The sequence below is a fragment of the Anneissia japonica genome, unplaced genomic scaffold, assembly GCF_011630105.1.
Source record: "Anneissia japonica isolate Jap-2015-1 unplaced genomic scaffold, ASM1163010v1 scaffold232_len381862_cov165, whole genome shotgun sequence".
NCBI classification, from domain to species: Eukaryota; Metazoa; Echinodermata; class Crinoidea; order Comatulida; family Comatulidae; genus Anneissia; species Anneissia japonica.
This window is the reverse complement of record NW_022702252.1, coordinates 36,283-64,216: the sequence shown is the minus strand read 5'-3', so window position 1 is coordinate 64,216 and position 27,934 is coordinate 36,283. Positions and strand designations below refer to the sequence as shown.

The window sequence follows — 27,934 nt, the reverse complement described above, 5'->3', positions numbered from 1 at the left end:
TTTTGAACGTGCTAATTATTACATTTAGGCGACGCTTGTTGTAGACTGGCATAGTGTTTTCGGAAATAAATACCATTTTATACACATGCGCAGATAGATTCACCAGCAGCGAGTCATCGCCAGCAGCAGTGAGTCGCCAGCAGCGAGATGTCACTGCAGCAAAACACTATTGTACCCGGTACCAACGCTGTTCTAATATAGACAATGGGTCGTGCTCATATTATTTGTTATATTTTTATTATTCATTATTTTCACTTGACTCGCATAAATAATTTTGTTCGAAGAACAGGTATAAAGCAGAAATGTATTATTTTTATAACATACTTACATACAGTATTTTGCATAAAATATATTGTTTGGTAACTTTATAAATGGCATAGTGATCTTCTATTGCTGGTAGATAATATAAGCAAGTTCTTCTGTAACATTGCTGAATGAGGTACTGAAGCATCATACTTGTGATTCATCAATATCATTTTCTTCTCCCTCTACTTTTCTAACATTTATCCCTTCCTCTACTTTTCTAACATTTGCTATTTTGAGAGCAACACGTTTTCGGTGGGAACGGCGTACATCCAGTCGCCTATTTAACAACACCCAGAGCCTGTAACACTGCAGGAATATTACAAGCAAATTTTTAAAGGCAAAAAATAGAAGAAGCTGATTAAAAACTTTGCGAAATATAATTAGGTAGATTCGGACCAGCAAGAATGGACCATCTTGCATGCATACCGTCACTAAGATACTCCAAACTTCAGTTGCACAACACGTACCAGCCAAAAATTTAAACTTCTTGAAACCCTTAACATGTTGCCGGGGCTTTGGTCTCTTTCGTAGTGTCAATGACAAAGTAAACTGTAGTAAACTTGCTGTCCACACAGAGAGAATTACAATAATCACCGTAGAATTACATTGCACGCTTGGTAATCGCCTGTCTCTTATACACATCTAGATGTGTATAAGAGACAGACGCTGGAGTACTATTCAGCGTTTTTACTATATTTCTAGGTTTCCTATTTCTACGTTTAATCGGCTCATGTCTCAGCCACAATATTTTGAGGCCAATATTATTTACGAACCCAGTTAAACTTATTTACTAGCCTATTTTGAACGTGCTAATTATTACATTTAATAGGCGACGCTTGTTGTAGACTGGCATAGTGTTTTTGGAAATAAATACCATTTTATACACATGCGCAGATCGATTCACCAGCAGCGAGTCATCGCCAGCAGCAGCGAGTCGCCAGCAGAGAGATGTCACTGCAGCAAAACACTATTGTACACGGTACCAACGCTGTTCTAATATAGACAATGGGTCGTTATATGGGTTTGTTATATTTAATATTATTCATTATTTTCACTTGACTCGCATAAATAATTTTGTTCGAAGAACATTTTATGCAGTTGTACTTCGCAGCACTTCACTTGCAATTTGCAATTTCTAGTTTACATTATATTGTTCTATACTGTACAGACTAATGCGGCTATACTTTTTATTCATCATGCTATAGCATGTCAGTACATTAAAAATAAAATATTATATACAAACTTTATATCAAAATACTATTTTAAAAGCACTAAAACGAAATTTACAGGTTTCACCGCAGTTGATGTAGACATATTTTAGACAGGTTTTAAATCTTGCAATGATTTTACCCCTAGTCATTGGATTCATAGCTCAGCAAACTGAACAAAATGCATAGCTTTTCTGGTCCTTTGTGAGTACAGTATATCTAGTCTATGCAGCTAGATGGTACACAGATCAATACATTCAATGCTGTCAACATACTACCAGGCATCCATATATACTCCTGGATGTTCCTTGCCCAAAAATGCAAGCAATATTTTACAGAGAAGTTCCTCGTCGGGAAGAGCTGCCCCCCACCCCCATTGAGTAGAAAAGAACACATTTCATCAGGGAAAAAATTTTATGTATTTTCTACATACAGTTTTGTTAGACTGAAATTAGAAAGTTAGAATCGATTAGTAAGCCCTAAAGTATCATAGATTCTACGAGGCTCCCACGAACCGTTCTGAAACATTGTTCCACCTCACCCTCCATCAGGGATGTTGGACCCCTCATCAGGAAAACCATGGTAGCACCACTACCTGTTTCTTTGCTCTATGAATGTGGTATAAAGCAGAAATGTATTATTTTTATAACATACTTACATACAGTATTTTGCATAAAATATATTGTTTGGTAACTTTATAAATGGCATAGTGATCTTCTATTGCTGGTAGATAATATAAGCAAGTTCTTCTGTAACATTGCTGAATGAGGTACTGAAGCATCATACTTGTGATTCATCAATATCATTTTCTTCTCCCTCTACTTTTCTAACATTTATCCCTTCCTCTACTTTTCTAACATTTGCTATTTTGAGAGCAACACGTTTTCGGTGGGAACGGCGTACATCCAGTCGCCTATTTAACAACACCCAGAGCCTGTAACACTGCAGGAATATTACAAGCAAATTTTTAAAGGCAAAAAATAGAAGAAGCTGATTAAAAACTTTGCGAAATATAATTAGGTAGATTCGGACCAGCAAGAATGGACCATCTTGCATGCATACCGTCACTAAGATACTCCAAACTTCAGTTGCACAACACGTACCAGCCAAAAATTTAAACTTCTTGAAACCCTTAACATGTTGCCGGGGCTTTGGTCTCTTTCGTAGTGTCAATGACAAAGTAAACTGTAGTAAACTTGCTGTCCACACAGAGAGAATTACAATAATCACCGTAGAATTACATTGCACGCTTGGTAATCGCAACCCTTCTGTGGAAAATTCCAGAATATCTGCTCCTATGCCAATGTACACAAGAAGAAGCTGGGATAATTGATCACTTGTGATTGGTCCACGTGGTAGTATCCAGCGACCAATAATGAGCACGAAGAGCAGTTTTTGTTGAAGGACTAATGACCACTCTTGATCCGTCATCTGTAAAATTAAAATGAATAATCATTATTTTCTGATTATTAGTTTGTTAAGTGCAATTCTTATTAAATAAATGCTATGTAGGTTTCTCAGGATGACAAAACAGTATTCATATTTACCAAGGGCAAAAATTACCAACATATTTGACACATGGCATTTACTAGTGAATTAGTGTCACGATCACTTGAATCTTTTATCAATGGAATACCTAAAAGGTAAATAAAAACTTATTTCATGATGCAAAACAAATTGTAATAGCATTGCAATACCCACTGCCAGATTCAACACTATTTACCACTAAGCGGAAGCTTGGTGATCTAGTGGTTATGACACCAGGCTAGTTATCAGGAGGTTGTGGGTTACATTCCCGCCAGAACCACTTGCAAGGTTTGTATTCGCAGGTATTTGGAAACGTACCAAGTATTCGTTACAATAACACATCTGGTAGGGCAAACATTTCACTCCTATTAATAAAAACTTCATCTCGAGCATTACCCTCTACAAACTAAATGGTCATAGAAACCGAATAGCAGTATTATTAGTTATTATTAGTGTTTTATAAATATTAGTATTTGCTTTTAACAATCAACCTGACAAAAAAAGTTGTTGATGATGATGATGAGCAGGGGCATATGGTGAAAAATCTAAGGGGGGGGGGGTCAAAACGAAAGCGCAGGGGGCCAGCTGAACTCGGAGCAATTTAGAGAAGCTTTCAGAATTCGCGGGGTGCGTTATTTGTGAGTGAAGCGAGCAACTAGGCTGGGGCTAGGGGGCCGCAAAAGGGGAAAAATTTACGTTTTTACGTTCTAGTGCATTAAGTTCTGACAAAATAGGTCTAATTCTAAACGTAGTTTTTGGGCAAAACCAGACTATATTCACTCAATATACCACCAGCCTATTGGATTGCGGAACTCCTGAATACGGGCCTGTGAGCATTTCAGATTAAAGAATTAGAAACAAAATTTTCTTTTTCTTTTTCGTGGGATCGTCCCACCTTTAATTTTAAAAAAAAGTAAAGTTATAAATGTACCGTATATACTGTATTGAAAAATAAACAATGATATAGGGAACATATAATTGATTAAAGTAACATTTTGTATGTGTTTATTTCTTAACGTTTTCCTTTCAATTTTATATTTTAATATATTTCTTTAACTTAGTTTTTCTTCATCGTTTTTCTTTCAATTTTATATTTTAATATATTTCTTTAACTTAGTTTTTCTTCATCGTTTTTCTCAATAACTAATACTTAAACTACGCTTTAAATACTAAAGGTAATTTAACTTTACCTAATATTTACATAAAAAAATAAATAGCTTTTTATTTAAAGATCAAATTGTTATCATTAATTTTCCGATGCATCCTGCATCGTTTTGCGTCTTCTCTGAGTTCCTTTTCTTTTATTTTTCTTCTTCTCTCTTTATTTGGCATTTTTATATTCCGAAAAAATAATCTACAGTATTGAACTACCTCACGAGAAAAATTTGCTCTCATCAAATAATTACATTGCCTTCGGTTTTGCGTTGCGCGTGATAGATTATTTTGCTGCACGAAAAACACGCAGCTACAGATAACAATAATGGCAGAGTGCAATGATGCGTAACCACATAACACAACACTACTGGCGCGCGGGCTTCAAGATATCAAGTTGATTAAAAATGTATAACTTTATATGGATTGTTTAAAAAAAAGACAAAAAATCAAAATATTAAAAGGAAGGGCCACCAAACATTTTTTAGGCGAAGGATAATTTATTTTGATATTAACTACCTTCATGTTAGGCGCAGTTTAATTATGCTAGATTTTTATAAAAAATCATATTTAAAGGGCACTTTCTGTAAAAGGGAGGGTCGACCCCCCTACGGTACGCCCCTGATGAGGGTAGCATGGTATGAACCATATGGGAATAATGATTACAAGGTGAGCCATGTCTGGGGACCGTCCAAAGTAATTCTACGGTGAGCCATGTCAAAGGCCCTAGTTGGAGTGTAGGTACAGTACAAAGGGCCAACCAAAATATACAGTGTATTTGATATTGTGTAGACTAATCTGAGTGGTTTCTATATTTAATCCTTATATTTCCAGAGAAAAACAAGAAATTAGGGACACAGGTAAAGAAGTTATGTACTGTAGGCTATAGGTCAGGGTGCCACTGCTACTAGCATCTAGCAGTGGAAATCCCTGGAAAAATCTAGTGGTTCTGAAGTACTAGAATATTAATTTAAATTATTTTCAAAAATTTTGCTTCTACCTCCGAGCTGAAAAAGTAATTACGAGGGCAAGTGGTAATGGATGGCTTTTGACCAGGGGCATTTAAAAAGTATGTACAGTACAGTATATTCCGATATTTCAATTGCTTTAGAAATACGTTTTCAAAGAAAGTATACAGTACTTATTTGTAGCATGGCACGAAACCTACTGTATATAAATACCAGACTGAAGAAAATGACATTGAATAACAAATACAATGGGTACAAGGATATGGCTTGTTGTAGTGGAACAAAGTAAAAAAACACTATCCTGAAATGTATGTATAAGGTTGGCTTATATGTAAAAGAAAAACTATTTCCTTATCTCCAATGAAACAGAAAACAGAATTTATATGTTTTACTGACATCGTGTACTTTGGTACCAAATACACTAATGCAAATTATTAGGTGGAAAAAGGGAGGGAGCTATTAAGAGAGAGGGGAAGTTTTTTAAAGGTAATTATTAATTTCAGATTAAAATCATCCTTATTTCCAAATGTGCTACTCGCAATAATTTACATCAATTGGAATACTGTAGATCTCCTCAAAATGTGCTTGGCAAAAAACCCTCCTTAGGCCTACGCATGCACATTCAACATTAAACCACAATGTACGGTATGTGTGTTATGTGCCCACTTTAGCTTGTGTAATTATATAAAGGAGTCAAATGTTGTTTAAGTGGATTGTAAATGACTTTTGGGACACCCTGTATTTGCACCGTATTCATCCCAGTAGTACAGCAGCTAGTAGGCCTACTGCATACACATTTTAGGTTTTATTGTTTTATCTCAACATGACCTAGGCGCCATTTTGAATGGTGCGAAGGTCTCGATCTGTGCCTGGTAGGCCTACTGTATACTCTGAATATAATTAAACAAAAGCAGAATACCATAGAAACAAATGTTTTTTTATAGGAAAGCATACTTACCCGCAATCCTAGCAACACTGATATTTTTTCCATTTTGACGGTCTGGGTCTTATTGTGCATCATGGTTTTTATACCACAGTCATCTTCACCCATCTTCATAGAGTTTTCCACTCTAGTATTCAAAGCTTCAATTTCTAATGTCCAAAGTGTTGGCACTACAGCCAGTAGATAGCACAAGATAGATAAGAAAAACCTATGTAGAAAGTAAACAACATCAATAAACACAAATCTAGCAAGTGCCCCACCCAATTGAATTCATTACCGCTACCATCACAGTATTGCAGTTCATACTATACTTCATAAATATTAATTACAGTAGGTAATAATAACATTTTATTGGTCATTGGTCAAATTTACGGGGACAGGGGCAGATCCAGAATTTTTCAAACAGGGGAAAAACAGTCTCAGAATAGGTAAGTGAGTAGCACATACTGTAACATTGATTTGCACTGAAAATTTTTAAATTTAGTGGCAAAACAAGGGTGGGGGCACACGTATCCTCTGTGCCCCAACTGGATCTGCCCCTGATGGAAGTGGGGAAGAAAGTACTACCCAAAATTGACTACCGCACCCCTGCTTACGTAAATCGTATGCAAATTGTGTAAATACCCTCACAGGTCAAAATGATGAACAATTTGCTGTTTAAATATTTATGAGACCATAGTAAATGAAATAGAACATGATTTTATGGTAAAGCAGTGAATTCTACTTCTTAATGATTAGGACTACCTCCTGGCATGAAGCCCTTATACAGGAATTTAAACTGTGATTTTTGCTAACTGGCGATTAACAATGACACTATATGAAACATAGAATATGAATAAAACCATTAGAATATTAAAAAAAAAAAAATTGGGCAGTTCATCAAGATCTAGTTTGGTAACAAATGTCTCTTTAGAAGCTGACAAAAATCAAGATAACAAGAAGCATTTTTTTAATTGTTGGGAAGACTATTCCAAAGCCTAAGTGAAGCTACTGAAAAGGCTCTACTCTGAAACTGCACTTTTGGCATGCATTAAGTCTGTACTACAAAATGTTCAACTGAACATAAAAAATTGCTAAAATAAAACAATGATACAAGTTTTTATTAAATTGTAAATTATATCCATACATAGACCTTTCATGTATTTGTTTGTATATAATTTAAGCAATAGATCAATATGATTAATATTAATATGATAAATATGATAAATATATATTTCAAAACGTGCTCCAGAGGAAAATCATTCTTTGCTATTTTGTACACCTGGTTTTTTAAGACACAAAAAGGGTGTTCGACACAGCAGGAGTGCTGATAAAGAAATGTAGGCCTACTGCAACCAGAATTGTCACTTAATAGTAGATCCTGATTAGAAGCTGACTGTATGAGAACTGGTGATCAGTGGCGGATTCGGGGGGGGGGGGGTTTCAAATGAATTCCCCCCTGTGAAGAAACGTAACAAAATACAACTGGGTCCTGGCTTATAAAAGGCATGCTAACCTACCTAGGCATAGATTGGAAAGATCAGACAAACTAGGCTTAGCACAACTAGTTTTAAATTAAATAAATTATACACACTGTTTTTGGTTCACCATCGCAATAATTTATGTACGAAAGTGCGTTCTTCAGGCCTATCGGTTCATCGATCCATGGAAGAAAGACTACATATCTAACTACCCAATGTTGTTGGAATATAATAATATATTGCCTGTCTTTGTTTTTTGTCCCTATATGATAGGTCTAAAGAATGATATAAAATTACCTGACCTTTTTTCAAGAGGGGAAAACCTTTATTTGAAGAACTTAAAAGTCATTAAAAGACTCCTCGGAAGTCGGGAAAGCTCATTTCCGGCCATCGAGGAATCATAATTCCCCTTTCATTTTGGGGTTTTTTAGAAACATTTTGAAATCCTCTTTTAAATCCTGGATCCGCCCCTGGTGATCCAAGTAGGTCCACCATCTAAAAAAATGAAAATCGGCTAGGTACAGTACTTAGCAGTTGGTCCTGTAGTAGTAGTTCTCTGGACTACCCTATTACCTACTTACCACTTCCATTCCTTGCCACGTCGAAGTACAATAAGAATGATGAACTCTCCATATACCACGATTAACAGTAGCAACATAAACCACCCTTCTTTGGTTCCCTTCATGTGAGAATATTGTCTGGCACATAGAAAAGCATGGGACGTGAATAGCAACCTTGCAAATAGGCCTCGCACGATGTTTACATAGTCTCCTTTTCTCATCGGAGTACCCCCAAAACACCGAAGTTCTTCCTCATCCATTTGATCAAATTCGTAGTTGATCAGGCCTAATTGGCCCCCAATTCAGGATTAATCAGGAGACAAAACGATGGCTGTCCAGCCAAAATCAGCTTTCTGTAATTATGTAATAAAGGCTCCAAAACATTGTCAGTAATTGATCCAAACACTCCTCTCTACTTTCTTCTAAGCAGTTCTAATAGAGGAACTGTGATACGATAATGATGGGCATGGATGACTAATTTCAATCCCTTAAGAATCGTATATCCGGTATATCTACCAGTCAACGTACATTCCATGTTAGCGGAAAACCGTCACGCCTCATAATTAGGTCAGTTTTTCCCCCGAGGTTTGTTTTTCTTGCCACCAAAATAAAACCATTCGAGGGGACTGCATGTTTTTTTTTATTTTGCGGTACTAATATAGTACTCCGCAATCGCGCAAGAAGAAAAAGAACAAGCCCCCACATCGGCCAAAGCTCGTCGGGCAGTCGGACCAAAAGAAAACAAAAAGTAGGCCTAGTTTTTCCAACCCAGCCATTTCCGGCCAATTAAAAAAAAAAAATCTTGTTTTAAGAGGAGGGGACATCTCCCTCCTATAGCCACCCACGGCTCGGCTTCGGCCCTCAGATAACGCTGCGCACTATAGTTACACCCATTAATACTTATTATGCCCCGGGCAGCAGGTTTTTTTTGGGGGGGGGGGGGGGCGTGGGCGCTGAAATGGGAGGATGAGATTTTTAAAAAAAGTACTTTTTAGAAAAACACGACGAAATTCATGTATATGTCGTCAGGCATGGATATTTTCCAGTTAATAAGAATCTGGATGTAGTTGTTTTTATTGGCAAATTTATAGATTGTGATTTCAATTTTCAGTCCTCGACCGTTTTCTCTTGTTTTCTATCCTATTCTGTAATGACTACATGACTAAAGCTCATCCTGCCATATCTCAGAGCCACGACCGGAAAGGGAGACTATCTGCTTTTGCATTACTTAGTACTGAGCGTGATGAAGCAAACAAAATCGCTAACTTTGATCATGCTAATAACTTTTTTGCTGATGCGCAAAAGCAAACAAAATTCAGTTGCGAAATTAAACAATGTCAAAAATTCAGCAACTTACAAGACTACTATAAGATAAATTTAGAGAATAAGAATATTAAGCTGTATGCGATAAATACAAAGTTCCGAACATCGTAATGCAGTTTCAATAGTAACAAACAGGGGTGGCGCCAGGCCCCACCTTCAGGGATAGCTGCGCCCCACCTCCCCCTCCCCAACCCCGGTCGGGGAGAAAACCATAATTTGTTAGGGAGAAAAAAAATTATACAGTATGTACTTTGTACATAGTAGACTCTAAAATAGATTAAATAAGCCTTTGAAACCCATAAATTGTCAACAATTTTCGGGGGCTTCGCACCCCCCCCCCCCCACTCCGACTACTTTCGGAAGATTTTAAGCGACGCTCGATCACGCCCAATTTGCTCTCGTCAAGGAAATCTTCCCCTTCGTCGGACCTCGGTCCCCCTCGGGCAAATCCTGGCTCCACCCCTGGTAAGAAAGAACATATGAGAGCTAGAATAATAATACTTATTCGGGTTGAATTAAATAATATTATTTAGACAGTGCATGATGGACGTACGGTACGGATATGCTTAAAGTCTATACAACCAATATCAATTTATTTCAAAGTATTATAATTATAATTGGGGGGGGGGGCAATTTTCTACTCTTGCCCCCCGGGTGCCAAGCCTCTAGCTACGCCACTGGATACAAAAAATAGTTGTGATGATGATGATAATGAAGATGAAGATGATGGTGAATATGGTCTGTCTCTTATACACATCTAGATGTGTATAAGAGACAGGTATTGTTGTTGTTGTTGTTTTTTTTTTTACTTGCAGCGTTTGGGAAATATGTAGGCCTAATAGTTAAATTATAATGAATATAATCAATAACTATAGCCTCTAAAACCTAATATTATTGAAGGGTCCTTTTAAAGTTTGAATAGGATTTTTTTAAAGTTTAATTTTTAGATCATTATACCTATTAAATGAGCCCCCAATAGCCCCGCCCCAGTGCTGTGCACTGACTGCACTGCCCATACCTACGCCACTGGACCTGAGTATTATTTATTAGTGGTTACATAACCTTTGCTATGCACTGTATCATGTGCTATAGAAGTGGAAGACCATAATGTATTGGGAATGTACCTCTCTCTCTGGTAGGGCCTACAGTACAATCAGTTTAAAAGTGTAAAGTATAGGATAGTGTGGATTTTTAAACATTGTTTTAATGGTAAGGTTCAAAATAAGTGTCATAAGGAAAGCAAGTATGATTGTTGGAAAAAATGGTCAACATTCTATTTTGAATTCTCACCCTAACCTTCGTTTGGGCGAAGTGGGCGAAGGTCTGGATCCGCGTCTAGTTAGCATGAATTTTGTAAGCCAGGACCCATAGTGTTTTGTTACATTTCTTCAAAGGGGGGGGGGGGGCGAACCCCCTGGATCCGCCACTGTGATTAGAATAAAATATATAATTTAAGCTAACAAAAACAACACATCCAAAACAAGTCTGTTATATTAGGCCTGTATTGAAAAAAAAATGTACATTCAAAAATTCGGCCAAATTCGGCCAAATATAGTTTGGGCGTGACTTTTCAAACGTTACGGCCAGGCAAATTTTTATACGGCCAGATTTGAGGAATCTGGCCGTCAAAAAGGCCAAATGGCAACCCTGGTATGCAAATTATCAAACTAATTTATCTGATTATCTTGATTATTTTAGTTCAATTTTTGAATAAAAAGTGAATGATTTTCCTATAAACAAATTGGCCAATTCAATGTTTGATTTTATTCGCCTTCATTTTTTTGTTTTAGGTGACAGTACAGTTTGTTAGGCCTAGCTGGCTGGATGCAAGTCTATATATGACATTACAGACTAGTACACCGAGCCCGAATTCTAATAATATTGCATCACTATGCCTAGCCTTGGTGTGTTATTTGGCCTATCAAACTAACTAAAATAGGTGGACCTGCCTCCTAAAAACACAAATATAATATTTATCATTACCCTCAGACAACTAATGGTTTTATTCATTACATAAAATAATTACCACCACAACTCGCATTTTGTAACTCGCAACTCGCATTTTGTAACTCGCAACTCGCATTTTGTAACTCGCAACTCGCATTTTGTAACTCGCAACTCGCAGTTTGTAACTCGCAACTCGCACTTTGCAACTCGCACTTTGTAACTCGCAACTCGCACTTTGTAACTCGCAACTCGCAGAAAAGAAACCCTCATTTTAAACGGTTCATAAAATCGATAGCACACCACAGTATTTCAAATAGGTAGAGCATTATTTCAAATGGACACTATTTAAAATCGCATATCACATTGAATGGTGGTCATTAATCAATAATTTGAGATGTACAGTAGGCCTACTGCCCAAACAGAGAAACAATGCACTATCTATTTGAAATGTGCTACCCAATTTTAAACGGCCTATGTATTATACATATGTGAAATAGTGTGCTATCAATTTGATTTAAAGTACTGCCCGAAGAAACAGAGCGATACTGTATTAGGCATATTTGAAATGTGCTACCCATTTTAAAACAGTGTGCTACCCAACTTTAAACAATGCATCAAATCGATAGCACTAATACAATAAGTTGAACATTATTTCAGATGGACACTATTTAAAATCAGATAGTACATTGAAACTCTCGCTGTGCAAGTCGCTTGTGTCCTTGGGCAAGGCACTTTATCTACGGTTGTCTCTCTCCACCCATGAGTACAAGTGGGTACCTGGTAGGTTCAAACACAGCCTGCGCTGAATACAGCTGCAACATTATGGAATTCCCCTATGGGACTTGAGTGTGTGTTCCATATGTGCTTGATCCAGTGATCCGGGAGTAATAATGTTCAAGCGCTTCGAGGTTGTGTCAACGGGAGGCGCTATATAAATCCAGAATTATTATTATATTATTTATTTTATTATTAAAGGGGCTATCCATGGAATGTGCTATCAAATTAAAAATAATGTGCTATCAAGAAGATGTACACATGCTCAAAATAGAGAAACAATGTGCTATCAATTTGAAATGTGCTACCCACTGTGCTACCCAATTTAGTATATAGGCCTATACATGTGGATAATCAAATATTAACACTTAACGAATACCTGTACATAGAAATTCTCTTAAATAAACATTCAACGCACCATTTCAAAATGGGCAGCACACTGTTTTAATGTGGGTAGCACGTTCAAAGAAAACGCACTATTTTACTGTTTGGGCAGTATAACATTAAATTGATAACAAACTATTTAAAATTGTGTAGCACACTTTCAATGTGCTATCAAATGTGAAATAGTGTTCTATCAATTAGATGTAAAGTACTGCCCAAAAACTAAGTAACAGAGTGCTATCTAGGCCTTGAAATGTGCTACCCATATAGGCCTAAGCCTACATAATATAAAAACATATAAACGTTTATCTAAATAAGCATGCATATTATTATATTATTGGTGTTTTACACTGTTGGTTGAGAATAAAGAATAAAGAATTATGCATTTATAGCCCCTACCTATAGGCCTATATACAATATCCATACACCCACACATACTTATATATGCATATACATATCCTTTAATTACATATTAATTTTACGAATACATGGACATTCTCTTACATAACACTGCAACGCACCATTTCAAATTGGGTAGCACAATATTTGAAAGTGGGTTTGCACTTTCAAAATAGATAATGCACTATTTTACTGTTTGGGCAGTACCGGTACATTAAATCGATAGCACACTATGTAAAACCGGATAGCACACTATTTCAATATGCTATCAAATGTGAAATACTCTATCTGTGACAGAGTCTGCTATCTATTTGAAGTAACCTAGACCCATTTGAAATGTGCTACCCATCAAACAATGTGCTACCCAATTTTAAACAGTTCATAAAATCGATAGCACACTACAATTTCAAGAACCGGTACTGTAGATAGCGCTCTGTTTTTATGTTTGGGCAGTACTTTATATCAAATTGGTAGTACACTGTTTCACAGATAGCACAATATTTCACATTGGATCTTTTTTTGTTTTTTAAATAGTGTGCTGTCAATTTAATGTATCGGTAGCCCAAACAGTGAAATTGAATGTGCTATACCCACTTTAAAACAGTGCTACCCAATGAAACGGTGCGTTGCAATGTGTTATTTAAGAGAATTTTCGATGTATTCATAAAGTTATCATTTGATTAGGTGATCCACATGCATATGTACATGTAGGCCTATATGGGTGAATATGTATATGTATACGTATATGGGTGTATACCGGTATGTGTTTGTATGCCTTGGCCGTTTAAAATTGGGTAGCACACTGTTTTCCATCAGAAATAGTCCTCTACCTATTTCAAATAACTGTAGTGCTGTCGATTTGGTGAATTGTTTAAATTGGGTACGTTTTAAAATGGGTAGCACATTTCAAATAGGCCTAGATAGCACTCTGTTACTTAGTTTGGGCAGTGCTTTACATCAAGTTGATAGAACACTATTTCACATTTGATAGCGCATTGAAATAGTGTGCTATCCGATTTTAAGTAGTTTGTTATCAATTTAATGTTATACTGCCCAAACAGTAAAATAGTGCGTTATCTTTTAATGTGCTACCCATATTAAAACAGTGTGCTGCCCATTTTGAAATGGTGCGTTGAATGTTTATTTAAGAGAATTTCTATGTACAGGTATACGTAAAGTGTTAATATTTGATTATCCACATGTATAGGCCTATATACTATTTAGGCCGTTTAAAATTGGGTAGCACAAAGCTTTAAAGTGGGTAGCACATTTCAAGTTGATAGAACATTGTTTCTCTATTTTGAGCATGTGTACATCTTGATAGCACATTATTTTAAATTTGATAGCACATACCATGGATAGCCCCTTTCAATGTACTATCCGATTTTAAATAGTGTCCATCTGAAATAATGTTCAACTTATTTGAAATACTGTACTGTATTGTAGTGCTATCGATTTGATGCATTGTTTAAAGTTGGGTAGCACACTGTTTTAAAATGGGTAGCACATTTAAAATATGCCTAATATCGCTCTGTTTCTTTGGGCAATACTTTACATCACATTGATAGCACACTATTTCACATATGTATTTATATATAGGCCGTTTAAAATTGGGTAGCACATTTCAAATAGATAGCGCATTGTTTCTCTGTTTGGGCAGTAGACATAATGTACATCTCAAATTGGATAGCACATTGGATAGCACCTTTCAATGTGATATCCGATTTCGAATAGTGTCCATTTGAAATAGTGCTCTACCTAAGTCTATTTGAAATGTGCTACAAAACAATTCATCGGGGAGAAGAAAAAGATATACCAGTTATGCCATTTCGGCATATTAGTAGATTCTAAAATCGATTAAATTATTAGATTAGATTAGATTACATTTGGGGATCGCCCCCCCCCCCCCCCGTTGGGCAAATCCTGGAGCCACCCCTGATGACGGGTGGGATAAGAGGAAATTAGATTTTAAGTAATAAATAATTAATAATTAATTAGGATATTCTTTCTTTCTTTATTGATATTTAAAGAGGAAGCCCCAATCAGCATGGCTGATTTTCAGGGTAGACAATGTTACTTAACGGTGATAATAATGATAATAATCATGACAGTACATCATGTAATCCAGGGGTGGGCATAAAAAGCCGTTGGAGGGCCAAAGTAATTTTTTTATACTGAAACTATGTTGTTATATAAAATATAAACCTGCACAAGTATACAGGTTTTATCTCCTTAATAGGAATACAGTGTTATGGAATATTTTTATGTCAAATTGCCTACTTCAGATTACACAGTATTTCCGTGATTTAGCATGCACTGGAAAGCGTGATATCCCTACCTTATTATTTCTAAGTAGGCACTGATATTTGAGTTATTAGGCAACATTGCTTTTTTGAAGATGGTGATCAAATCTTCGAAGTTTAACATGCCAATCCATTGATCCCCGCCAGTTTGTGGCCTTGTAATGTCCCCGAATATATAAGAGATTGAAATTACTGCAAGTTTGCTATGTAGTCTAATTTACTAATAATTGATAAAATTCTACTTGCTTGTGTTTATTTATTAAAGATTCAAACAAACAAGATAACTTTTTTCTAGTAATATATTGTCAATCGACTCTGATTACCTAATTTAATGTGAATGTGCTTGGTAAAATAATTTTTTGTTAATCTTATTTTTATAATATCCAATGTCTAGTGTATATATTATATATATATATATATATAATATATATATATATATATATATATTATAAAACCTAATGTGTTTCATATGCATTCCATTATCTTACCATGCAATGGAAAGCAGCATGTCAATCTTTTCTCCACAGTGTATCGTTTCAGCAATTTCTTTAATCACCTTCCTTTGTTTTTTTTATCCGGTTTGATAGTCGCCATATTGTTTGCCGTCTACATCCGTCTATGGGCAATTCAACTCCATTCAAATAATTATGCCCATCATTTAGTTTTTCTGTTATTTTTGATGTTGAAATTTTCCGTTCCAATCTTGCATTTACGACTGGTACATCAGCCATTGCTTCGACAAGGCGTTCATTTATTGCCGATGTTCGCGAGACAAAGTAAAGGAACTCAGCTTTTAAGGCTCAAAATTCACAATTTATTTTTACTCAATTTCACAGGTTACAATTCACAATTTGTTGATACTTCATGTAATGATTCACTAAATTCGCTGGTATCGCTATTCACTTAATATTCAACTTCGTGTTGACTCCTCAAATTCACTTGTTAATTCACATTAATTCACAATAATCCTCACTTAATTCTCGGTTTAATTCTTGGTTAATTTCGAGTTAGTTCTCGAGTTAATTCTCGTTAGTTCTGATTCATTTGGTCACTGGTTCACATTTTGTTACACATCTGTTACCTCCCATTTTTTAATATTAACCTATCACAGTGACACTTTTCTCATCAGTGGTATTTAAAATTCTCAGTATTTGATAATTAATTGACTATTTTTTGGGTTCAACTCCCTTTCTTTAACTCCTAGTCATTACCTAACCACACATTAATTTATTGTTTAGAAATGTACATTCTTCCAGTCTAACTGGTGCCACTATTCTAAGTTTCACTTTAATCTTAACCACGTATTCCCTATGGAATCTTCCCATTTCCTCCTTTAATGATTTACTTAATTTTTGTTTATAAATTTCTCTTAATTATAAAATTCCTCCTGAACAGCCGATGTCACAGCTTTTTGTAGAATGAAATCACGTAGTGTGTGCAAATTTAAATTGTGTTGATGTCTGTCGTGTTCATGAATATAACATGTTTGTTGGTGTTGTGAATCAATAAGGTGGCCCCCACTTAATAAGAGTATAATAAAACAGGAAATGCTGATATGTGATCGATGAGATGTCTGTGAAGTTGGTTCCTAGTTCCTTATTCAAACTACATTAAAGAGACAGTTACAAAATATTTTTTAAATGTTATTAAATGTTTTAAATGCTATTATTTGATAATATTTTGACATGAGTATATGACCTTTAACCAATTTTATCATTTCCAACCACAGTTACGTAACTTAATTTGCAAATACGCCCTCTACGGCGAATAAGTAACTAGTTTCTAATTCGCTGTAACATTCAACCTAAGGTATTATTTTGTCATCTTCTGATATGGATATATGACCTTTGACCACATTTATCAATTCCAACCACAGTTACGTATGTTGCAAACACGCCCTCTACGGCGAATAAGTAACTAGCTTCTAATTCGACATAACACTCAAATTATGCTATTATTTGATACGGTAATATTTTGACATGAGTATATGTTCTTTATTTGGAAGCTACACTTTTACAACAGGGGCACACGTAGAAAACGGTGCGTCCAAGAAAAATATAAGAAAACAAACAAAATCAAAACATGACAAATCAAAAGTAAAAGTAAATGAGCTTTTAACAAAAAGTAAAAATCAAAGTCTTAATTACCCCTCCCTTCCCTTTTCCAATCCCGAAATCCACAAACAGTATGTATAAGTTCTACTGTTTTCTCTACTCTCTCCGTTCCACGCGCCTCAGGATATTGGTTAAGTAACAATTATTGTTGTGTCTTCTTAATAATGTGACCATTATAATAATAATAATAATAATAATAATAATAATAATAATAAAATAACATACCCATATACATACATAAACATACATACGCGCAAACTGTAAATATATATACATATATACACATGTAAGCAGCGAAAGTAAATAAAATACAAAAAGAATACATCAAATCATACGCAGTTAATCAGAAATGCAACAGCAAAGGAAGAACAGTACAATTTAAAAGAGTGGTGAAATGGTCAAGCGTACCTCTCAGAACATTGCTAATTTTTCTCCAATAAAAGTACACTTCTTAACTTCCATGCCCGACAAGCGTACGATTTACAGAATTTATCAAATAAGAGGGCAATATCGTTATTAAACATGTGTTCAGGATAAATATTATCAAAAAAATCGAAGCTTGCTAAGACGTATTGTAATTTTGTACATAGATCACTGGATGAAAAGTCTATCCAGACATTAACACAGTTAATAGAAATTAAATCATTTTTCAACTTAATTAATTCTTCAGATCTGATACGTTCTAAGGGATTACACACAAAAAGAAAATGTTTAGTATCTTCCTCTCCATAACCACAGATCTCGCATTGGGTGTCAGTGTTGTCTATACATCATTTGTTAGTACGTTTACCAAGTGCTAATGTATTTGATCGTAGTTTAAATTTGAGACTAGCTCCATGGAAATTTGTCATGTCTAAGAGGTAAGGTTCTAAACCAGGTTTTTCTTTTACATGCCAGTAGTCACCAAGTGAAGATTTTCTCTCAACCTCCCCTTTCCAAAATTGGGTATATGATTCTTTAATTGAATCCTCGAAGGATTTCACCCAATTAGATTTGAAACCTATAAAAGCATTATTCGCAATGGAAACAAAATCAAAATTAGCTTTATAACATGAATCAATACTCCTTAACAAGCTGATATCTTAATTTACAATCGTCTAAGCTAATAATCGTGTTAAGCATAAGTTTTGGCCAGCGGTTCATTTCCATACATATAATATTATCTATATACTTTGCTTTAAGGATATCTTGTGTCATTTTAATTGGTTGCCAACCGAGGTCGCCGTAAAGTGCTTCTTTTGCAGTACTTCGACTCGCTTTTAGTATGGTCCGCGCCATTTGTAGTTGAAGAGACTCTACTTTCTCTAAATCTTTAGTATTTGTATTAACACATACAGCACACGCATAATTAATTGTGGGAAGGCCTATACATTTCCAAAGAACATCACTATAATACACGCGGTTAAAATCATCAAGCCTGTCTATAATGGATTTACTATATGCGATAATTCTATTTCCATTTGCAATAACTTGATGTATATGGAAGTTGTCCTTCATATTCCTCGCAATGTGGGTACCTAAATATTTATAAGTTTCAACTTCAGTTATAAAATCCCCTCCTAATTTCCAACGTTTGGTACTATCCAGCCGCTGACCGACAACTAGAACATTTGACTTTTCATTATTGAACTTAAATTTCCATTTGTTAGCGAAATGCGACGCCAATTCCAACATCTTAATAAGTTCATTTTCACTGTCAGCTAATAAAACCACATCATCTGCCCAGAAAAGGCTGTTCATACAAACACCATGTATGTGTACACCTAATGAGTGTTCTTTCAATAATTTTGTAAATTCATGCATTATTATACAAAATAAAGTTGGTGAAAGCACGCAACCTTGTTTCACTCCTTCCTCAATATCGAAAAAATCTGTTTTAATATCACCGAATCTTACTTGCCCTTTAACATTATCATATAAACTACTTATAATCTTCCATAACCTGCCCCGAATCCCAATATTCCATACTGCCATTAACAGGCCGTCACGCCAAACGCAATCAAAGGCCTTCTTTATGTCTAAAAAGGCCAAGAAGGTCTTTTTACCTTCTGCAAGACGGCAGCCAGCGATGCTCTTAAGAGTGAAAATATGGTCTTCGCAGCGGCGGTAAGGCCTAAAGCCCCCCTGTACTTCTGAAAGCATGTTCTTTTCTTCTAAGAATTCAGAGACTGTGTATAATACGATTCTGTTGAAAATTTTTTAAACGCAGGAAGTTAGAGAAATCCCTCTATAATTGTTTAAGTCCTTTCGATCGCCCTTTTTATAAATTGGGACAACAATGCTTCGGTTCCATTCAGCTGGAATTTTTTCAAGACTTACAATTCTTTTAAATAATGAAAATATTGAATAATTCAGATATTTACCACTATTTTTTAGGAGCTCGTTCGAAATATTATCTAAGCCTGGGGATTTGTTATTTTTGGATTGAAGAATAGCAGTTTCGACCAGATTTAATATAAGTTCAATATCAACAATGGAGTTAGTGTTATCATCAGAAGCTTGCAAAAAATTGTTATCTTCTTTAAGATCATTAACAAAATTTGAAGTTTCGATAGAATGTTTATCGTGTTCATCATTCGTATTTCTGTTCATTTTACCTAATGTTCGGTCTGGTTCATTTCCTCTCTATCGCAAGTAATTTCATTTGTGCCCGGCACTTTTAAGCACTGTATTTGCTCATTTTTTCGCTCGCCCCCCCCCCCCCTTTAATTCCTTCCAAAAGTCACGGCAATTACGACCACCTTTGTTGGCAATATCAACTGACCTTTTAACCCGCATTTCGGTTATTTAATTTCTAACTAATATTTTACACAATTTCTCCTATCTTGATAATTTTTCCATAAGTTATCCCCCTCACTAATACAATTTAAGATGTTCAAGTTTGCGTCATCCCGAAAATTCAGGACACGCTCTCCATTAGAGTTTAGTATCGGATCTCCGTACGGGATTTCCCCACCAATTCTGGCATCCATATCAGACATTATTAAAATCTGAGGACCACTTTCTCTATGTTCATTTTCAATACAAATTATATCGGCGAGTAACTGGTTATACAATTCGGTACATGAATCATTATCAACACCCTCCACAGGGAAATATGCAACAGCTATATACATTTCGTTATTACCAGCATAAATTTTGAACCAGCACCTCTCATGGGCATCGTCTAGTGAGTTCAAAACATTACCGTCAATAATATTAACATCATTTGAAATTAAAGCACCGATCCCACCCCCTCCCTTTGAAATTCTATTTTTACCAATCCATTTGAACCCCCTGCGATAATTTTATCCACATATGCATATTGATGTTTTCAATGTTAATATGGTTGATAAATAATATATATAAAAAAATAAATAATAATAATAACAATAATATTAATAAAGGTGCTCGAATAATGCTTTAGGGAATAATCTGTCTCTTATACACTTCCTCTTCCGTCTATTCCCATGACCTCGTCTATGGCGCTTTTTTCCCCTTCGTTGGTTAATATTACTTATCGCTGGCCCATGAGAATGTGTTACAGTTATTTCTGAATTCTGATTGGGGACGTCAATGTCTGAATAAACTATATCTTTCATTTCATCTCGTAATAAAGTAAAGACATTGCTAGTGTTCACAATACTGTTGCCGTTGTCCTATGTACTGTGTATGTTTGAGTGTGGATCAATTCTCCCACTTTGTTGATGATCTTCGGCGCGACAAAGGTAAGCTTTATGTCCATATTTACGACATACGTTACATCGAACAGGTTGATTATGATAACAGTCCCTTGTTGCATGATTTGTTAAACCGCATTTAGAGCATCGTAAAGACGACGCAGTATGACTACGGCGACCCCGGAAAAAGTAAGACCTATTTGCCTTGCGACGCTCTGTGTACCTATACTCAAAAGGTGTATCAAAGGTTTAAGATGCGTGATCATATGTTTGCTAAGATGAAGCGCGTTCAAACGATGTGGCTGAATATGCTCTGGCCCTATGATGTTGATTTCTTGAATGAAGCGGTCTACGCGTATTTCTATTCGATGAATGTGAAGGAATGATAGTGTGAATCACATTTATATTGTGTAGTAAGGCACGGGTTCCTTCTTTTGAAAGATGCAGACCTCCTCCATTCAGGCTCCTCTCCACTATGTTCCCATTGCGAAGTGTGAATGCTTCGTCGTTGTCGAGAAGTTTACAGTTCTCCGTTGAATTAACGAGATTCATTATGTTCATATTGAACGTTTCAACACGTTTTTGATGCTCAGGGTTGTCTACACGGGGACATACTGTAGATAAAACTAGATTTGCTTCTGGGATTCGGCACCTAAGACTGTTAATCATTTCGTTATAATGATTAATTCCTAGTTCCATTTGATCATTATTGTTGCAATCATTAGTACCAACATGTATAATAATTGTGCTAAAATCTTCGACGTTTTTAAGTTTGTTAAGTACGTCCAGCGTTTTAGCTCCACGCATACAGATTACCTTGGTTCCTTGTAGACCTTTCTCTCTTATGTCCCGAACAATAGAGTCGCCAATCAGTAGGGTAGTGTAATTACTTGGCGATACTGGATTATCCAAAGTTGTGTGCGGCGTAATCGGCTTATCCGAAGCTGATAGCGGCCCCTTTGGTAAGTTGGTCGATGTTGTGCATTGTGTATTTTCATTGTTATTCGTACCACTCGTACTATTACATAAATGATTGTTCCAAGATGATTGTAGTCGAACAATTATATCATTTTGTTCCTTAATTTGTAGCGAAAGTGAGTGATTTAACTTCCTCAAATTTGTGACTTCTTCCTCTAGCTGCGATGTTTTCTCATTTAGTTTGTTAAAGTTTTTAGGAATATCCTTACAAGAAGGGCAAATCCATACTCTGGGATTGGCCTTTGTACTGAGATCAACGCACAATCTGTGATACCCTTCTTGGCACAAACACATTCAAAAGACTTTCCCTTTTCTAAGTGTTCGAATTTACAGGTTGCCGTACACTTAATTCTAGTTGCAGAAATAGTTACTTGAAAAGGCTCAGGTTCTGTCTCTTATACACATCTAGATGTGTATAAGAGACAGGATACTGGATTATCCAAATTTGTGTGCGGCGTAATCGGCTTATCCGAAACTGATAGCGGCCCCTTTGGTAAGTTGGTCGATGTTGTGCATTGTGTATTTTCATTGTTATTCGTACCACTCGTACTATTACATAAATGATTGTTCCAAGATGATTGTAGTCGAACAATTATATCATTTTGTTCCTTAATTTGTAGCGAAAGTGAGTGATTTAACTTCCTCAAATTTGTGACTTCTTCCTCTAGCTGCGATGTTTTCCCATTTAGTTTGTTAAAGTTTTTAGGAATATCCTTACAAGAAGGGCAAATCCAAACTCTAGGATTGGCCTTTGTACTGAGATCAACGCACAATCTGTGATACCCTTCTTGGCACAAACTACATTCTAAAGACTTTCCCTTTTCTAAGTGTTCGAATTTACAGGTTGCCGTACACTTAATTCTAGTTGCAGAAATAGAAGAAAGTGATGTTCCTTGCTGTTGGCTAGCAGGAATGTTGCTTAGTATTAAAGAAAGAGAACTACTAATAAAGTTCTTCACTTTGCTTTGAATTATCAATGCATGATTCATGATCTCTGTTTTGTCCGAATCCCCGGGAAGTAGTGCTGCCATTGATGAACGTATTTCATGTACTAATTCGTTGTGGTTAATCTTCGCTAGGTCTCCATGATTGAGAAGCTTTATTTGTGACATTTTCGTTTCGAGTATACATGCGAAAGCATCATCGACAGTTAAACAAGACTTACAGTCATTCATGATGATTATTGTAATTCTGAACTGTATTAACGGATCGGAATAATCACAAATTAAATACAGTAATAAACCTATTCGTAATTATTAACGTGTTCACCAGTGTTCTGGAAATTTGTATTTCACTATACTGCTGTAGTTAAAGTGTAGACATAATAAAACTCAAGGCCAAGACAAAGGCTGGACAGTAAGGTCCAATAAACAGATCACAGTGCCTTTTGTTTGAGAACCGCTTGGCTTGGTTAAAGCTTGTCCTGTTGTAGCGGGGCTAGCAAAAAATCCAAAAAAGTTCAGGTGAATAATGACAAATATCTCAAAGATAAAAGGTCAAAGTGTCTTTTAAACTACATACCAATAGGTGATCCAAAAGTCCATTAGAAACTGACTTCTTGTGAAATAGTAATTCTCGTTAATAATTTAACAATAAGTGTTCTTTAGACATTTAACATTTAACATTGCTATTGTAACCGCTCTACACACAATACATAAGATGATGCCTTAAGATTGATGTGAGCGGGGTTCGGATAGGCTTGACGAAGGAGGCACTGGACTTGTAATGAATCAAATTAAACAGTGTTTGGCTTTAAGTGAGCATATATTATATCATCAAATCGAAATTATACAAAATAGCAATTAATGCTAAAACACAGTCAGGTTACAAATAACATATAATATAATAAGTACAAGTTAAACTTATATTTTGTTGACAAACGTCTTGCTCGATGTATTTGAATCACTCAGTAGGGTTGCTGTTGATTCGTAGGTCTTAACACTGTTCACGATTACCAAGTCTTCTGATAGGTGCGGACTCCAATCCTTCACTCAGTATGACTTTGGGAATCTTCTCTCAACACCTGAATTTGTTGAGCAATGGAGAGTGTTAGACAACTAGGTTTCGACAGGAGAACCTACTGCTCTCTTTAGCTTAAGAGTAGATGTTGTGCAATGCTCAAGCCTTTTCTTATTTTAACATCTAATCTACGGACTAACCTACAAATATTCTTTATACAGGCCTATTATTCAATGGAACAATATAATCAATATATGGATAATGGACTGATTATGATAATAGTCAGTGTTTATCATGTAATAGCATTTTAGCTATAAATGCAAATAATAATTTCATTAACAGAATATAAAGTTACTTAAAACACATAATAGGTGAGAGGCAATTTAAGATTAACTTGCTGCATATATTATAGACAGTTATATTAAATAATCTAAACATTCAGTTGACTTAACTAAACTGGTTAAGCTAAAAAATAATAAAGCTATGCTGGTCTTACCTGAATTTGTTGAGCAATGAAGAGTGTTAGACAACTAGGTTTCGACAGGAGAACCTACTGCTCTCGTTAGCTTAAGAGTAGATGTTGTGAATTTGTTTGTGAAACAATCTACTTTTATCTGATTCGTTCCCCTCCCTAATTATCGACAACATTCCTGAGACCCTTTGTTAGGTCACATTACAGGGTATAATTACCCTTCTTAGAGACAAGTGGCTGACTATTTAGCTAGTAGTTTATACCAATACATAGCCAGTGGTTATCAGGCAAGGTGAATAATCCCATTAATTATTCTTATGGTCAGCAAGCTTCTTTGTCTTGTCTATCTTGGAATTTAGGGAGGTAGGGGAGTTATTTTAAATACTTTCCCTTCTGTACCATTTTTGTACACTGGTTACACTATCATAGCACATTTGATAGCAATGTATATGACCTTTAACCAATTTTATCATTTCCAACCACAGTTACGTAACTTAATTTGCAAATACGCCCTCTACGGCGAATAAGTAACTAGCTCCTAATTCGCTGTAACATTCAACCTAAAGTATTATTTTGTCATCTTCTGACATGGATATATGACCTTTGACCACATCTATCAATTCCAACCACAGTTACGTGACCTATGTTGCAAACACGCCCTCTACGGCAAATAAGAAACCAGCTTCTATATATCCATGTCAGAAGATGACAAAATAATACCTTAGGTTGAATGTTATAGCGAAGCTTGTCTCAATTTGACCTTTGATTAATCTAAGAATAAACTTAATAGAAATCGTTTATTTTCAAATGATTTAGTAATGTTATTAACGAGTTCAAGTATTGCATGACAGGTTGAGTGATTCTGACGAAATCCATATTGATGGTCATTTAAGATGTTAAATTGATTTAAATAATTAAATAATCTTTTATGCATAATTTTTTCAACTATTTTTGAAAAGATAGGTAGAATGGATATTGGTCTATAATTTGATAGTGTATCAGTGTCGCCTTTCTTAAATACAGGAATGACTTTGGCCATTTTAAAAGTATTTGGAACTGTACCAGATGAAAAAGATGAGTTAATGGCGAATGTTAGTTGTTTAATGATGATTTGAGATACACATTTTAGGGTCCTAGGAGATAAGTGGTCATAGCCAGCACCTTTATTAGTATCTATATCACGAATTACTGCAAATACTTCAGATTCAGTGACGGGTTTAATAAAAAATGAATTGGTAGGAACTGTAAAGGATCAATATCAGAATCTGGTAAAGATTTGTTTATATCTAGGCCAATGGAGGAAAAATAATCATTAAAGTAGTCACAAATAGATTTCTCATTATTAATTATGTTATTGTTGATTTTTAAAACTTTAATTTTGTTAATATTCTTTTTGCTCGGATTAATAACTGAATTTATTATATTCCATGTACGTTTGAGATTGCCTTTTACCAGATCAAATTTACGTTTATAATAATTAGATTTGGCAGTACGACAGAGACTATTGTAGATGTTATTGTATTTAGTGTAGTTTAATTTGTGTTTAGAACTTTGCGAAAAAACATATTTTGTATATAATTTGTGTTTTCGTTTACTACATTTCAGGAGTGAAGAACTCATCCATAGGGTTGTTTATGAATTTTGTTTTTCTTTATTCGACTAGCGTTTAAATGCTTACTATGAACGGAAAAAAATTTGTCAAGAAAGATATCAAAAGAAAGTTTTGGGTCACTATTGTAAACATCGGACCATGCAAATTGAGATAAATTATTGCAAAAGGAATTCATATCATTAATAACAAAGGATAAGCTTTCCTGTGTTTTTAGTTTATCTAGATCATTATCAATAAACTGGAAAATAGGCAAATGATCAGTGATATCAGAAACCAGAACACCAGAGACTATACTAGATTCAGTTTCATTAGTATAAAAGTGGTCTATCCCAACACGATGGCGTGTATTTCAATACTTGGTCTATTAGTGTTGCAGTGTTTGAAGTAATACGAGTTGATTAGGAAACAGTTGGATAGAATGAATGAGTTAAAATAATATCTAAGTAATTATTGGTTATGTTATGATTGTGGAATTTAAGCAAATCAATATTAAAATCTCCCATAAGATGGCATATTTTATTTTCCGTATTAATTTTAGTTAGTAATTCGTAATTAATTATTAGTTTAGAGAAACTAATAATGTTTGTACAAGGAGGTTTGTATACATTGCCAATAATTATGTTTTTCTTTGTATTAAGTATTATTTCAATAAATATAGAATCACCAAATTCTTTCGGGAGGGCAAGATCAGGGCGAAGACGAACATTAAATTCATTACGAATGAATAATCCCACCCCTCCTCCTACGTGTGATTGTCTATTACTTGCAAAAAAGGTATAATCCTGTAAAAACGGCAACGGTTTGTTATCATTTAGCCAGGTCTCAGATAGCCCGATTATTGAGAACTTAGTATGAATTGAATTTAGGAGCTTTTCAAATGCATCTATTTTGTTGACAAGACTCCGAATGTTTATATGTAATAAAGATAAGTTGGATTGTTTTAGCGAAGCATGCAGTGTGTTAAGTTCAGTTATATTATAGTATTTACATTCATCAAGTGTAGTAGATCTGGTGTTAAGGTGATCAAATAACATATCAGCCTGATCATCATATCTTTCATCATTATCAACAAAGGGATTAAAGGTATATTCAGAAGTATTAAAATTTGAGTCATTACAATCGTTTTCCTCAGATAGGTGATTAGAGAATGGAAGATACAAACATTCATTATCGTTTATATTTAAATTTGTATGAGAGAAGACGTTGACAAGAAAGCAAGAATAAAGAAAAGAAAAAGCAAACAAGGTAAACAAACAAGTAAAAAAGTACAAATAAATATAATAGATGTAATTGAGGAAACATGTAAACGGTGGTACACATTGTCTAACTATACACTTAGATTACATTGTTAGTTATATTATACAGTTTGACCTAGCACTATTAGGTCAAAGAAGATATCATTGTACAGTTCAAGCTTTCAGGTCTTGCTGAAGCCGGGAAAGACCCTGCCGAGTGCAAATAATTATTTTTTTCATGCTGTTGGTAAGTACAAAGATTTTTCCGTCTAAGGTCCAGGTAGATTTAATTGATTTAGCATGCCTGGTCTTTATATCTCGAAATAACTCCGAACGTTTCGAAGTAAGATTTTCATGTAAAAAGTATTTGGTGCCTTTAAATTGTTTCTTTGCATTGAAAACTTCTCTTCTCTTGTTGTAATTAGAGAATTTGATGATAATACGTCTAGGTTTGTTAGCTTCGGATCCCTTGTTAGGACCTAGTCTATGAGTTCTATCGATATCGGTGTTTTCAACGCTGACATTTAGCTTTTCTTTGAATACCTTCATCACTTCCATATCCGTGTTCTCGTTGACCGTTTCAGAAACTCCGTGGAGTATTAGACAATTTCGACGAGAATATTGTTCGGCTTCATCGATGTTGTTTTCTAA

At 35.2% G+C, this 27,934-nt stretch overlaps 2 protein-coding genes across 3 annotated transcripts; both read right to left on the bottom strand.

The window, feature by feature from the left end:
• Positions 1–296: 296 nt before the first annotated feature.
• On the bottom strand, positions 297–8,584 carry LOC117103820 (transmembrane protein 26-like). Of its 2 annotated transcripts, none has more exons than XM_033244444.1 (4): positions 8,146–8,584; positions 6,120–6,312; positions 2,756–2,945; positions 297–911 (listed from the first exon to the last, which is right to left on the bottom strand). In XM_033244444.1, the coding sequence occupies exons 1-4, from the start codon at positions 8,382–8,384 to the stop codon at positions 451–453; spliced, it is 1,083 nt and encodes a 360-aa protein (XP_033100335.1). In that variant the 5' UTR covers positions 8,385–8,584; the 3' UTR covers positions 297–450. The 2 variants fall into 2 exon arrangements, with proteins under 2 accessions (XP_033100335.1, XP_033100334.1); XM_033244443.1 differs by having other exon boundaries at positions 297–931; positions 2,776–2,945.
• Positions 8,585–20,823: 12,239 nt separating this feature from the next.
• LOC117103829 lies at positions 20,824–23,566 on the bottom strand. Its single transcript, XM_033244458.1, has 2 exons — positions 22,432–23,566; positions 20,824–21,922 (listed from the first exon to the last, which is right to left on the bottom strand). Exons 1-2 carry the CDS (start codon positions 23,178–23,180, stop codon positions 21,301–21,303), a joined length of 1,371 nt encoding a protein of 456 aa, XP_033100349.1. The 5' UTR covers positions 23,181–23,566; the 3' UTR covers positions 20,824–21,300.
• Positions 23,567–27,934: the final 4,368 nt, after the last annotated feature.